At 39.4% G+C, this 15536-nt stretch overlaps 1 protein-coding gene across 1 annotated transcript in view; it reads left to right on the forward strand.

The window, feature by feature from the left end:
- HERC1 (HECT and RLD domain containing E3 ubiquitin protein ligase family member 1) overlaps nucleotides 1-15536 on the forward strand; it is an 83205-nt gene that overhangs the window by 59723 nt on the left and 7946 nt on the right. The window contains 21 exon segments of the mRNA XM_066328792.1: nucleotides 776-976; nucleotides 1594-1768; nucleotides 1960-2230; nucleotides 2597-2810; nucleotides 3600-3805; nucleotides 4385-4512; nucleotides 5771-5898; nucleotides 6450-6650; nucleotides 7469-7599; nucleotides 8544-8743; nucleotides 9226-9340; nucleotides 9888-10034; nucleotides 10545-10646; nucleotides 10768-10941; nucleotides 11244-11537; nucleotides 12215-12280; nucleotides 12402-12527; nucleotides 12955-13093; nucleotides 13555-13736; nucleotides 14348-14503; nucleotides 15010-15132. Coding sequence (XP_066184889.1) covers nucleotides 776-976; nucleotides 1594-1768; nucleotides 1960-2230; nucleotides 2597-2810; nucleotides 3600-3805; nucleotides 4385-4512; nucleotides 5771-5898; nucleotides 6450-6650; nucleotides 7469-7599; nucleotides 8544-8743; nucleotides 9226-9340; nucleotides 9888-10034; nucleotides 10545-10646; nucleotides 10768-10941; nucleotides 11244-11537; nucleotides 12215-12280; nucleotides 12402-12527; nucleotides 12955-13093; nucleotides 13555-13736; nucleotides 14348-14503; nucleotides 15010-15132 — 3479 coding nt within the window.

Consider the following 15536-nt stretch of genomic DNA (forward strand, 5'->3'; position numbering starts at 1 on the left):
CAGGTGGTTCTGTAATACTGGTCCTTTCTGTAGCTTTTGTGATCACAATTGTGTGATGTACTGCATTTGCCTATATGAGAGTAAATGAGTGTTCCAGTACTTAGGGCAAGTCTGTCTGCTGTAGATCAAAGGTGTTCTGATTCTACTGTGTGTGGAGTGAGACAGAGAGATCAGTAAATATAAGGTGACTTGTGTGCAAATGGTTGGCAAGTGAAGGAAGTGCCTCACTGAATTGTGGTTTAAGCAGTCACTCTTTGTTGTTTGGGTTTTTTTAAATTCCCAAGGAATGAAAAGCAAAATCCTGGGTGTTCAGTTATAACCCATGAAGTAATGCATGCTTTTTTGATAAACAGAAAGACTAGAAATTTCTAACATCTTTACCACTCAGTCCTTTGGAATACGCATGATTTAAAGCACGACTGTATGCCTGCACTTCTCACTGTACTGCAGGTTTTGGAGCTGTCTTGTGCTGTATGTGATGATCCCTAATGTCTGTGTTTTTAAAGAGCAGCTAGTTTGATACTTCAGAGAATCTTCCATAAAACTTCTGTGCAGTATAAAGATCAAGTTGAATAGAGAAGGGCAAGAACAGGACTTTGTTTTTCTGATTTACTTGGTTGTGTCTATGCCAACATCAGAAGATGAGTTTTTAATGCTATGCTGTAGATTACAGTACACGTTTCATACCTTCTACTGTTTGTTTTTTTTAATTAATTGAAATTATTTCATATTTGAGCTTTTGTAACCAAGTCCAATTATATTTCTCCAATTCTAGAAGACTGGGACATGTTAGATGTGGATGAAGATGAAAAGCTAACAGGAGAAGAGGAGTTTGAACTACTGGCTGGGCCTCTTGGGTTAAATGATCGACGCATTGTACCTGAACCTGTTCAGTTCCCTGACAGTGACCCTCTGGGTGCTTCAGTTGCAATGGTGACAGCCACCAACAGTATGGAAGAAACATTGATGCAAATAGGTACATCTGAAATCCATTTCATTTAAAGAAAGAATAATAATAACATCAGCAGCAACAACAATAATGATAACAACTGTCGTCACCTCCTCCCCTTCTTAGTGGGATTTTTCAAGAGGCAAGATAGGAACATCCTGGTAGTATTTCTTGCCTGCCACCATGAGAAAGTGGGGACTGGCTCTGGACTGCCCTTTTATTATAGGAAAATTAGAGAGAGGAGTGTGAGGAATTATGAATTGACAGGAGAATTGAATTTTGCCAATAAAACTTGTGACTGTAGTCAAACAGTAGATGCCAGTAACATGTTTTGCAGAACTCAATGAATGGATTTAAGCTGGGACTTAAAAATAGCCCCCTCTGATGGAAAAGTGGATCAGAGGAATTAAGACTGAATACGTCAGATTGTGTTCATGTCTCTTTGAAAATCAGGAATAATATAATTATGGAGTGTATTTCAGGAGTGTATTTTCCTCTTGGTCATTATTATTGTATTTCTGTATGTATGAAATAATGAAAAATGAATCAGTAACTTAGGTTGACTTGGCTTCTCTGTGCTTATTACTACATGATAATGTTTTGTTTTTCTCTAAACACTAATGCAAATCATTATTATTTCCAAGGCTGTCACGGCTCCATAGAAAAAAGTTCTTCTGGTAGGATAACCTTAGGGGAACAAGCAGCTGCCCTGGTAAATCCACACGACCGTGTCATGGCTCTCAGGAGAGTGACAGCTGCTGCCCAAGTGCTCCTGGCAAGAACAATGGTTATGAGAGCACTCTCACTTCTGTCTGTCAGGTTTGTGGCATCTTTGGCAACACTTCTACCATTCGTTTTGTAACCAGTTACCGAGTTGTTTGATCAGGATGCAATTTCAAACTAATTAGGAAGGGATTCTCATGTCTGCACTTACATAATGCTGCCGAGGGAAAAAGTTCTGTTGATCTTGTTCTTTTGAACCAAGGACTTTTATTTCCATTTTGCAACAGTGGTTCCAGTTGTAGCCTGGCAGCTGGCCTTGAATCCCTGGGATTGACAGACATCCGCACTTTGGTTCGTTTGATGTGCCTGGCAGCAGCAGGGAGGGCAGGCCTCTCCACGAGCCCATCCACAGTGTCAAGTTCCACGGAGAGATCCAGGAGCATCCACAGTAAAGCCAGCAAGCCCATCTCTTGCCTTGCCTACCTGAGCACTGCGGTTGGCTGCTTGGCATCAAACACTCCCAGTGCTGCAAAGCTGCTGGTGCAGTTATGTACACAGGTAGGACTTCAGTACTTCCTTGAGACTACTTTGATTATTTGTGCTTTTACCTTCTCAGCTGGGACGATCTCATTAGAATCCTTTTTTATGGCTTTGCACAGGACTATGTTTGATTGTTTGCAAAAATCGAGTAACTGTATGTGTCTTTGCTCAGTACTCTTTTCAAGTGGGGAAAATGGATGTGCTTTTTCTGTTCATAGGGTTTTTCTGTTAGAGTTTTGTTATTTTAATTAAGTCAATTATATGTAGAGAGCAGAAAAAAAATTAAAATCTGTAAAACTGTGCACAATTTGTGCAACTGAAAATGTTTTTAAATCTGATCGTTCTGTTTGTTCTGGTTATTTTTCACCAATTATTTTTTTTCAGAATTTGATTTCTGCAGCAACTGGTGTGAACTTAACAACAGTTGATGATCCAATTCAGAGAAAACTTTTGCCAAGTTTTTTAAGAGGAATTGCAGAAGAAAACAAACTTGTCACATCTCCAAATTTTGTGGTTACTCAGGCGCTTGTAGCATTGTTGGCTGACAAAGGCGCCAAACTGAGGCCAAACTATGATAAAGCTGAAATTGAAAAGAAAGGTATGATACAGCTTTGCTTTTAAATATCTTTAGATCTTCAGTTCCTCATTTGTATGTAAGGGAGAGACTTGCTAGAATGATGCGTGAATAGATACGCTTTTAAAAATATATAAAACTTGCTTTGATCAAATGAATGTTACAATTTATAAAACACATTTTACTTAGAAATATGGTCTTATTCCAAAATTGCATCTTTCACCACTTCAAAATATAGTCAGAACGTGTGTGTGTTCAAAGCCATAGAGCTGAGACATTGAGCCTGGTTATGCCTCCTGATGAAATTGAGGAAGGTAACAGCTGATTGCTACTACCCAAATGCTGTCCTGTGTCTGAGGCAGAAATTTGTGCTGCCTCTCTTCTGAGCTGTCAGGGAGCCACAGAGCAACAGCTGTGCCTCCTGCCAGGCTGGTGTTGGGATAGAGAGGGAAGGACAGGGCAATGGCAGTGGCAAGTCTCTGTCAGAGGAGGCTTTTCCTGTTTTAGAAAGCACTCACTCTTTGACCAGTCATTTTCATATGGTGGGAATAAGGCTCTTGGAAATTCTTTTCTTAAGGTTTTTTTTGTGAAAACTGAACAGGGATTATTTTGGTCTTAGTATCAGAAGAGTGTATTTACTATAGTTCACATGATTACATTGTTCTGCAAAGATGCTAATTAATCTCTTTCTGGAAATGCTGTCTGTTGCTGTGTCGACATGCGTACTCATCTAGGCATCATCTCACTGTTTTGTCTAAGCAGGTTTAATTGCCCATTTGTATGCCCATCCTTGCTATGATCCCTCTGCTGTAGGCCCTCTGGAGCTGGCGAACGCGCTGGCCGCGTGCTGCCTGTCGTCGCGCCTGTCCTCACAGCACCGGCAGTGGGCGGCACAGCAGCTGGTGCGCACACTGGCCGCGCACGACCGCGACAACCAGAGCGTGCCGCAGACCCTCGCCGACATGGGCGGAGACCTGCGCAAGTGCTCCTTCATCAAGCTCGAGGCTCACCAGAACAGGGTAAGCACGGCTCCCGTGCTGCACACACTCCCTGCTCTTTGGCAGAAGGCAGAACAAGGAAAATGGTATTGTTTTACAATTATGCTGACTGAAATGTTTTCCTATAGGAAGTAATTTTTTGGAGAAAAAGTTATTGCTTGAAAAGTTATTGCACCTCTGCACAAGAATGTTCAGCTTCTTGGAGGCTTCAGTTAAAGGAGTCATGAAAATATTCCCATGGTATATTAAGTCAGCAGAATATTCTTAAAGAATAATAAATAAAGAATATTTCCTTAGATCAAAATTCGCATTAATTTTACTGTCATAGTAGTTGACATATTTGTTCAGTAGTTAACATGTTTGTGCGATATTCTGTGCAATAATGACCTGTGGAGCTTGGGGCTGTATGAAGTGTGGCATCCCTATCAAGCCTGCTTAATTGCTGTAAATAATGCTGTAAAAGTGGAAAAATAAATCTAGTTTGGTTGTTACAGGGTATTTCAATCACTGTCTCATTGGTTAGTGTTTGCTTAATATTAGTGAGCAAACATACTCAAGTTTTAAATTCCAGTTTTGCCATGATTATTTTGGTATTTGTAGGTCATGACATGTGTTTGGTGCAATAAAAAGGGACTTCTGGCAACAAGTGGGAATGATGGCACCATCAGAGTGTGGAATGTGACAAAGAAGCAATACTCATTGCAACAGACCTGTGTGCTCAATAAGCTGTAAGTTGATTGTTTACAACAGCCAGATATTTAATTTAAGCTGTAATCATGCAAGATACTGTGGGGTTGGCTGTTCTCATTATCTCCTGCACTTAAAATCTCTCATTTGTTTTCTGTTGCTGTGTTTATGGCATGCAAAATAAATGAAATAGCTTAAAACTGAAAACAGAACTTAAATGTCAACCATGTAAGAGTCTCCATAAAGAGATCAGGTCAATGCTGTTTAAAAACATCCTTAATTAATTGATATAAGGAGATGTGGGTGAAATAAAAATGGTATGGGACTTTCATATAGCAGAAAGGTAAATTCAGTGGGTTCCAGTGGACAGCTCCAGCATATAATATGATCATTGCAAGTCTGGTCATTTGATTCAAGTGAGAAAAAGAAATTTCATTTCTGAGATACAGGAACTAAATATATTTCTACATGAGTGTCTTGGAAGTACTTTTTTTTGTCATTTGGTGCTCCTACTCTCCAGTGCTGCACAACACGGAGCTCTTGGCATCCCACCCATCAATTTGGGTGTGTCCAAAAAAGAAGACGGTAAAAGGAAAAATTAAAATCTGATCCTTTAGTGAAGCGTAGATGATTTGAACTTGGAAGAATGAAGAAGCAATAGTGAACTGCTAGGTTGTTTTGTGGCTATTTTTTAGTGGTTGGCTTAGTTCTTGTTTGCTGGCTGCTGTTAGATGTGGCCTTAAAATGAACAACAAGAATGATATAACAGTATTATAGCCTTCATTGTTCTGGTACCAAAAGCAATTTAAAAATGTGGCTGTTGTGTATGACCTTATGGGCAATTAAAGTTATCTGTGGCCCTGTTACAGTTAGGCAAAGCAGACTTTAAAATGGGGTTTTAGAACAGTGTAACAGGATTGTAACAGCAGGAAGAGTTTAAAGTAGAATTGATAGCAAGATGTGCCTCTTTTATTTCTTGTCCAAGCTATTGTTTCATTTAATGACTTCCCGGAAAATTTTGCCTTTGCTGAAGATGTTAAATTCGAGAAATAAGTAGGTAAAAGTAAAGAGTTTCCATTTGAAACCTAACTTGAAATTTCTTAGAAATAAATAGTATCTCATTCTGTAATTTGAAGTGGCTTTATAGGGAATGTAGTACTGTAAGCAGAAAAATATATTATGTAAATCTGCTGTGATGGCAGGACTCAGGCTTCTAGCTCATATATTTTATGCGTTCTAGGTTTTCCTGTCTGCGTAAGGGAAATGCCTTCTTAATTTCATTCTTTTATTCTATTACAGAGAAGGTGACTCTGAAGAAGGTCTGGGATCACCCAGTGACCTTAGTTTATCTCTTGTCTGTTGGAGTATCAGCGGCAAGTACCTGGCTGGAGCTACAGAAAAGATGGTGAACATTTGGCAAGTCAATGGTATGTTCTGAGTTGCCTGTGGGCACTTCCTGGTCCAGCATATTTCTAGGGGAGCTGCCAGGTCACTGCATGTTTGTTTCCCCCAGTTTAAATGCCTACCATCTCCCACAGTGTCTTGTGAACCTGTTTCGTTTGAGAAAGGCACTAACCCCAAGTGGATGTGTGATATACATCTTCAAGAGGAGGACTTTTAATTCCTGTAATTTGTAGTATTGGAAGGTTCATTCTGTTGCTTTGCACTTAAGAAAGTCACCAGTTACCATGCCTGTGGTAATAGACAGTCCCCAAGAAAAGTATAAATTTACTGGGTACTGAAGAATTCCGCTTCCTTCTTTAACAAAACTAAGTTGAATGATCATTGAGGTTTGTTACCTAGATTTTGTGTCTGCGTAGATAAGTGAACCATTGTTTTGTATTCTTGTAACTTAGGTGAATTTGTGATATGTCCTAGCTCTCAATAAGATCTCTCGATTTTTTTCCCCATGGAAGTATTATTGTTTTCTTTTCTTTATGAAGATGAAGTAGTTTTAACAGACTTTTTTGTCTTCTAGGAGGAAAAGGCTTATTAGATCTTCAGCCTCACTGGGTATCTGCTCTAGCCTGGCCAGAAGAAGGGCCAACTACAGCATGGACAGGAGATGCTTCAGAATTGTTGTTAATTGGGCGCATGGATGGATCTCTGGCTCTTATTGAAGTTGCGGATATTTCAGCCATGCATCGGCTGGAACTGGAACACTGCTACAGAAAGGATGGTAAGAGACTGCATCAGTATTTGAAATTAAAATTGTGAACATACTCCCATGTTTTGTTAAGGAAGTATATAACCATTTTTGGTTATTGTTCATGGGATATTATTTCTGGTTCATGGGAGCAGAAAAGTCTGTGGGATCTCTATCTGCCCTCTGATTCCTCCACAGCAGAGGCCAACAGTTTGTAGTAACTTGGTAGAATCCTGCCATTCCTTGCCGTTGCAGACAATCAGTGGAGGTCCCCTGCAGTGTCTGTTCTGTCTGCAGATAGCATGCACAGTGTCATTTAAATTCCTCAATGATTGCCATTTTACCTTTATTATTCCAGTCCTAGAGAACATGAAGTAGCACATCTTTAGTGGTATTGTGTGGTTTTGCATATTGCTTCTTCAGAAAGCCCACAGATTTTTTTGGCAGAATCAAATGAAGCAGTATCTTCTTGCTAAGAAAGCAAGTTGTTTTCAGAGCATTTTTTAGAAGCCTATCTCGGATACATGAATAAGGTTCAGTCCACCCTTTTTGTTTGACCTGGTATAGTTCTTTTCACTCTGCCAGGAATATAAATTCCATTATTTTCAAAAAAAGGAGAATGAGAAAACTAGTACAAAATATTCTCAACAGCTTTCTTTACAGTAGCTCTCAGTTTTATCTTTACCGTATGAATTCAAGAAAAATTTCTGACCAGGATATGTTAAGTAGCCTTGGCTGTGGTGGACATTGTTATGCACTTGATAGCTTAGACAACTGCGCTGCAAAAAACGCTTTGGTAGGAGTGAAGTTCAGTTCAGGTTAATGAGTGTTCGTGTTGTCTGTTCATGCAGTGTCTGTCACATGCCTGGCCTGGTTCAGTGAAGACAGACCATTTGCTGTTGGCTATTCAGATGGAAAATTGCTCCTAGGAACAAAGGAACCAACTGAGAAAGGAGGAGCTGTTCTCGTTGATGCACATAAGGTAGAGCTGGTCGTTCTTAAACGAATGTAGAATTTTTGTAGGTAAAATCTCTTTAAGCTGTTGTCTCTATTAGAAAGCTATTTATGAAGACAAGTGCAAATTATTTTAGAAACTCACACGTGTTTCTGGTAAACATATTAAAATAATGTATCTAAAGGAACAGTCTACCAAATGTACAAAAAAAGAAACATAAACTTGATACCCTCTTTGCTGTCAGAGTCTGTGAAGTGTATGTACATACAGTGACAAAAGTGGATTAAGCACACAGCTGTGCATTGACTGGATTTAAAAGAGTAATTGTTTGACTTGGTAAAAGTGCTCATAATAAATTTTGATTTTGATCATGTCACATGTTTTTGTTTAGCTTCCTGTACAAAGCAAAAGGTATTTTTCTAAATATGCACTTGCAAAAGTCTAGAACTTTTGCTTGGCCTGTATGTACTAATGAGTCATTAATAGTCCATGAATTATTTGTTAGCCTAAGAGGAGAATTCCTTAAATGAAATGTAGGTGTAGTAAGAGCATGTTGAGTGCTTCCAAAAGCTGCTCTGGGTGTGTGAAACAGGGCAATCACAGAAGGGAGCACATTGTGGCAATAAATCTGTACTTGCCTTCTTACTGTGGGCTATCTTCCTTTCCCACCTCAGACTCAAAGCTACATCTGGGGAAAAATAATCAAGAAGGGTTTGCAGTGAAAAGAAAACGTATTTTTCTATGTTTCTCATTTAGTTTCCTTCAGCAAACTTTTTAAAGTCTTTTTAATTTTGATAGTTCTGAAATGTGTCACTATGACTTTATAATTGCAACTCGCTATCTGTGATTTATACGAGAATAATTTTTGTTGTTGTTATTAATAATTTAAAGTTACATTAGCTCTGAGAGTTGAATTTCCTCCACACTACTGTGTAAGTTCCTACCAACTTTTCATTATTTTAATCCTATAGGATATGGTTGTTAGTATGAAGTGGGATCCAACTGGTAAGATTCTCATGACCTGTGCCAAAGAGGAAACAGTGAAGCTTTGGGGGTGTCTGGGGGGCTGCTGGCGGCGCCTGCACTCCCTATCCCACCCAGCCTTGGTGAATGGCATTGCCTGGTGTGCTCTGCCAGGGAAAGGACCCAAGGCCCAGCTTCTGTTAGCTACGTAAGTCATTGTTTCATTGTTGTTTCTGTAGCTCTTTTGCAGGTCTTTTCTACCAGTCTGTAGTGTCTATAGCGAAGAAAAGGGTTTGGGATTTTTTAAATCATATTCCTTCAGTAAGTCAGTTGCTATGAGATTCATGAGGTTCCAGAATGCAAATAAAGAGTGACCCTGGTTGTGTTACCAGCTGTTTTCTCCATGACCTATGGGTGCTGGTCCTGCTTGGAAATTTTTTGTTTCATCCAAATTTTTTTTTTCTGAGAATATGTTATTAGTAGAAATGGAAAAGCTACAGGGTGTGAGGAATAGGAAAAAAATGCATTTACCCATTGGGGACAGGCCTTTCTACTTTAGATCAATTGATGCAATGTAGTTTTACAGGAAGGTGGTGAAGACTACTGGTATGTAAGTTAATACCAGATCACTAATATTTTGTTAGTTAATATCTTTATTTTGTTTTTCTAATGTCACCTGACATGCTTTAGGGGATGCCACAATGGTTTGGTGTGTGTCTGGACTGTTCCCCAGGACATAGTAATCACATTGCAGTCCAGCTCAGCTTGCACAGAAGGATGGTGGGAGCAAGAAACAAGTGTTAAGGTAAAAGGAGGAAATTTGGTGTGTAAGAAATTCTCTTTGCTCATTGTGAAGTTGAGAGAGGAGGATAATGTGAGCAAGTTACCTGAATGTCAATATTTCCTGAGAGAAGATACTTGCTAAAAAAAAAAATTACATTGCACTTGTGTATGTGTAGGCATTTTCAGAACAGGGAATTGAAAAACTTATTTAAGATTAAGACTAAACATTATATTTTGATCTGTTTTCTGTCCTGTAAAGATTGATCAGATTATCCTAAAATTTAGTGAGGGTTAAAAGTTTCTTGTAGATAAGAGTGAAGATTGTTTTTCACCTACATAAACTATAATGTAGTCTTTGATATTGATGGCATTTTGTAATGGGAGGAAAGCTGATAATGTGATCAAGATACCTATAAAATACTGTCATGGTCTTGGAGATTTTTTAACTATTTAATGGAAATCTGCCATCTGTGGGGGTGATCAGTATTTTTTGCAGAATACAGATGCCATCATGCTGCTCCATTTCCTGGTAGTAGTGCAGTGTTCCATAAGTGTGCAATTGCTTGCAGGATGGATACAGGAAGGCAGTGGAAGTGAAGTGTGTATTCCAGCTGAGAGGACACATCACTCCTGTCCGCACTGTTGCTTTCAGTCCTGATGGGCTGGCTTTGGTGTCTGGGGGCCTTGGTGGCCTCATGAATATCTGGTCTTTACGGGTAAGATCATCTTTGGTGTGGCTTGATTCTCATTCTTAGTAAGAGTATCTGAAACGGTCAGGGTATCAGACTAGCTTCTGCCTCACCATGTGTTAGATACTTTAGCTAAAGTGTGGTGTAAAATAATGTTCATAAATAATAAAATATAAATTGAAATTGTACTTAACATTGAAGTACTTTATAGTTCAGTATTGAGTGACTCTGTAGCTTCAGTCACATTAGTTAGGCTTTGCGGAACCAACCACTTTCTTTATAGTAAAGAACAATATCCTCTTATGTTGAGGACTCTTTAAAGAGCCAGATAATGTGGATTACTACACACTTCTAAATCCTTAGTTATATTATCTCCTTAATAAGATAAAAAAGTAGGGTTTCTGCTTTTGGGTTAAGCAGTTCAGTTTTTAAATAGTTGTTGAAAGCTTGTGAGAATACCATCCCTTAGGAATGTGTATGCACTTGAACAGAACTGTATCTGTGTCTACACCTGGCTCCAATCCCTTCTCTCCCTAGGATGGTTCAGTATTGCAGAGTGTTGTGATAGGGTCTGGAGCTATCCAGACTGCAGTGTGGATCCCTGAGGTTGGAGTAGCTGCCTGCTCTAACAGATCAAAGGTGAGACAGAAATGTTTGAACCTGTATGTTTTCTGGCCCCTATGGGCCAAGATGGCTGATGATATATCAGTGGAGCTGAATGATCCTGCTTTGTGAATTTTTAATTTCTGCTGTTGAACAGGACGTGTTGGTGGTGAACTGCACCTCAGAGTGGATCTCTTCCAATCACGTGCTGGCGACGTGCAGGACTGCGCTGAAGCAGCAGGGAGTTCTGGGCTTGAACATGGCTCCGTGCATGCGTGCGTTCCTGGAGCGCCTGCCCGTGATGCTGCAGGAGCAGTATGCCTATGAAAAGGTATGAGTAATGCCAGTGTATAGCATTCATGGCTGACATGAGTTTACTGTTTAGATCTCAGCTTGTTTCAGTCTTTCACCAGAGAACCCAGAAGACTTTGCTACATTCTACTTGAAATATCTTTCACTATTCTCAGCGCCAATAGTCTCCTAATTTGAAAATATTTAAAATATTAGAAAAATTTTGATTAAGTGTGGGGGAAGGTGTTTTTCTACAGGATTATTTTTGAAGGATTTGTATTTTGAAGTGATTGATGTGTGTTTCTAACTGGGTGTTCCCTTTCTCTCCCTGCTGCCCTGCAGCCCCATGTGGTGTGTGGAGACCAGCTGGTTCACAGTCCCTACATGCAGTGCTTGGCATCACTGGCCGTGGGGCTGCACCTGGACCAGCTGCTCTGCAACCCCCCTGTGCCCCCTCACCACCAGAGCTGCCTCCCTGACCCCTCTGCCTGGAACCCCACAGAATGGGCCTGGCTTGAGTGCTTCTCCACTACCATAAAAGCTGCTGAAGCCCTGGCCAAGGGAGCTCAGTTCCCAGAGTCCTTCACTGTCCCCGACCTGGAGCCTGTTCCCGAGGATGAGCTTACTCTCCTTATGGTAAAGCCTGATGTATTGCCTCAACAGCCAAGTGTACTGTTACTGAGCATGTGGTATGATGCCGTGAACATCTCTGAACTGTAAACATTTATATTTAGTGGCATAAGCACCAGCAATAAGTGTATTTTTTAATTAACCTGTTAGAACATACTGTTAAGATTGCTCTGTGTGTATGTGTGTGTGTGATAAATGCAAGTCATTTACATATTAAAATACAAACAACCCAAAACGATGACAATAATTTTCATATGTGATAGGAAGAACTGTAGAGCTTTGTAGTGCTATTTTAAGAGTAACATTTTGTCACATTCCCATACCAAATTGTTTTGCCTTGTGTCAATTTTCTTCATGTGAGCCAAACCAGAAATTTTTGAGAAAGCATTTTTTATAAGAAAGCTTATAACATTTCAAGCCAGTGTTTACAATTGAAACTTCAAAAAGTCCTATGCATCAGTAAGTGGAAAAAGATTACTTCATCATGAATTTAGTTTCTCTTTCATTGATTTTGATTGCAAGTCATGGATAACAGTGTCATTTCTATCTGCACACATTTGTTATTATTGCTAAATTGTTTAGAAAGATGTAAATAGTGTTCTTAGGAAAATATGTATTGTTTAACAGAAAAATAATGTGCATCTCTTGAGCTGAATGTGGTAAATGTGGCTTTTGCTGTGTAGGATAACAGTAAGTGGATCAATGGCATGGATGAACAGATCATGTCTTGGGCAACATCAAGGCCAGAGGTCAGTAAAATTGATGGTTTGGAGGGTTTGGGGTGTTTTGGAGGCGTTGTTATTCTTTTGAAATGTGGAAAGCTGTTGAAAGTGCTCTTGTTCTAAAGCCTCCTTTCATGCTCTTCCCTAGGATTGGCACTTGGGAGGCAAATGTGATGTGTACCTGTGGGGAGCAGGACGGCACGGGCAGCTGGCAGAGGCTGGCAGAAATGTCATGATCCCAGTGGCAGCACCTTCCTTCTCCCAGGCCCAGCAGGTGATCACTTAGAACCAGTCATGATTTCATCACTTGCCATCTTTTGTTTGTACAGGTTGTCAAAATCCCTCTCCAAATGTCTTTTGAACTTTTTGTTTGAATTAATTCTGAGTATCTCAAAACATGGGTTTCATTAGAAAGGCAATCTTGAATTATTTGACAAATTCAAACCATGAAGCCACTTCATGAAATCTGACCACACAGCATTATTTTATATGGGCATGGTTTGAAAATACCTGCACAACTTTCACATAATATATGTGCCGGTTTCACTTTCTGAAATAACATTAACTTGATAGAATATTGTCTTGATGTATTTGCAAAGAAAACAAATCAAAAGGAAATGGTGCACTGTAATGCAAGTATTACAACATTGCTGCATTTAGTATATAATTTATTAACATTCCTTCATGTCTTTCTAACCTAGGTTGTTTGTGGTCAGAATTGTACTTTTGTCATCCAAGCTAATGGCACAGTTTTGGCTTGTGGTGAAGGGAGCTATGGGCGACTGGGACAAGGAAATTCTGATGATCTTCATGTCTTAACTGTGATTTCAGCACTGCAAGGTAAAGCTGTTAGGTTTGAGAGGAATCCAGTGATGAAGCACAAATAAGCATTTTGGTAGTTAGTGTAATTGTTTCTGCTGATGCTTTTCTGTAGATTTGCTCATTAAAATATTGTAGTTTCTAGTTAAAATTTTGAACAAATAAACAAGATCTTCATATTTCCTTAAGATTTACATGGCATTATGTTACAATTCCTTTATTTTAAGAAGGCTTCAGGGAAAACTCTGCTCAAATGAGGAATAATTAATTTCAAAACTAATAGCAGGACAGAAGCCCAGGTTCTCCATAAGAAAACAAAGGTTTTGTTCAGAATGAAAATAAATTAATTGCTATAAGAAGAAGCCTTATTGTGGCTTGTTCCTTTCCCCATACCTAATTGGCTGCCACAGGTCACCCATGAATAAATGTAAGAGCCTGTTATAAGTGATGCTAAGCTTTGTTTTCTCACTTGTCTTTGCCAGGCTTTGTTGTGACACAGTTGGTGACCTCCTGTGGGTCCGACGGACATTCAATGGCTTTAACAGAAAGCGGGGAAGTCTTCAGCTGGGGAGATGGGGACTATGGCAAGCTGGGCCACGGGAACAGCGATAGGCAGCGCAGGCCGAGGCAGATCGAGGCTCTGCAAGGAGAAGAAGTTGTGCAGGTTTCAAAATATTTCTGTCTCCTTCCAGCTGCAGGCCTGGGAACCCAGTGCTGTAGAGCTGCTTGAAAACAGGCAACTTCTTACATCTCTGGGCTTTATGAGCCAAGGTGGCCATTTCCAGTTAGAGGATGGCAATACCACAGAGATATTAATTGATAGTTGGTACTGGAGAGGACTAAAAGTACAAAAATCGTGGAGGAAGGGGGTGATTTAAAGAGGATCAAAATGCTGACATGATTTATAAGCTTCTCTTCCTTGTCAGGTGACTTTGACCTACAAAACAGGTCACCAAGACCTCCTCCTAATTATTAACAATGCACAAAAACATATTTGCTTTTGACTGGAGTTTCTTTATAACAAAATTAGGTAATCGCACAGCAAATTCTTCATGCAAATATTCTCCAGTCCCTCTCTGTAACATTGCCATTGAAAAGAGTTAAGAGATGAGTTGCTGGAGAAGTCATTTATACTGAAATGTCTGTAATGTAGCTCTTTAAAAAGGAATGTAGTTTAGGATCAAGAAAGGTATTACATATGTACATGTAATAGTCAATATAAACTTCCACCCAGATCTAAAGTGTGTGTTAAAATAATGCATATTTTGCTTCCAGATGTCATGTGGCTTCAAACACTCAGCTGTGGTAACAGCAGATGGCAAACTTTTTACATTTGGAAATGGTGATTATGGTCGATTGGGGCTTGGAAATACTTCCAATAAGAAACTTCCAGAAAGAGTGACAGCGCTGGAAGGTTACCAGATTGGCCAGGCATGGTTTATCCAAAATTAGTAATGTATCTTAGTTTAAAGCTCGTGTTTTTAACATATTTAAGTGTTCACTTGTGTTTTTTAACCTTTGCTTTTATTTAATTATGATGGCAGAATTTGACTATGCAGGATTTTTTAAAATAATTACTTTCCTGACTCTTTTGATCCTCTTTTTGCAAAACTGCCTGTGTTTTTAACATTTTACCATTTGAAGATTTAGGCATTTTTAAGGATGAGTTCATGTGATTTTCTGTAATTTTAAGAAGGGAACGTGTGTGCCATAATACTGTCCTTTGGTTCTGTGAGCTGAGAGAAAGCACGTGTTGAAAAAATACTGCTGTATTTTTTCAGTCATAATGTTTTGAAGACTCTCTAATAAGCAATGGAAGTTTAGTGGTTTTAGAGAGATAGTTCATTTTTAAAGCACAATTTTTCTTCTTAAAGGTAGTTGTTTTGTTTGAGTTAGTCAGCAAAAGCAGTGGTAATAACATTGTTTCTCTTACCCAGGTGGCCTGTGGCCTCAATCACACTGTGGCTGTGTCAACAGATGGCTCAATGGTTTGGGCTTTTGGAGATGGAGATTATGGTAAACTTGGCTTGGGAAATTCCACTGCAAAGTCCTCACCACAGGTTGGATTCTCAGGGAAATGATTATTTGCATAAACTTTCAGTGCTGTTAAAGGTGTTGCACAGAGAGAGTGTGATTTCCAGTCATTATTAGTTCCGTGCTGTTGTTACACAGTCTGGCACAAATAATTCTAATTATACCTTATGCTGAGCCTGGTACTCTCAAGCATTTAATGTACATCATAGTGGCTGTGTCCCAGTAGCAGTACAAATAGTGAAAATCTGATCTTAGATCTTAGATCTTAGGCTTATCTTAGAGAAGAGAGATTTTTTTCTTTGGAAATTGGGGAGTAGTTGTTTACACAGCCATCTACTTCTTGCCATGCCACTCACCCTCCCTCCTAGACAAAAAAAAGGTATTTTGAATCATTGTACATAGAATAAGGGGTTCATTCCATTGAAAAAAA

Source organism: Sylvia atricapilla, chromosome 13 (genome assembly GCF_009819655.1).
Source record: "Sylvia atricapilla isolate bSylAtr1 chromosome 13, bSylAtr1.pri, whole genome shotgun sequence".
Taxonomy (NCBI): domain Eukaryota; kingdom Metazoa; phylum Chordata; class Aves; order Passeriformes; family Sylviidae; genus Sylvia; species Sylvia atricapilla.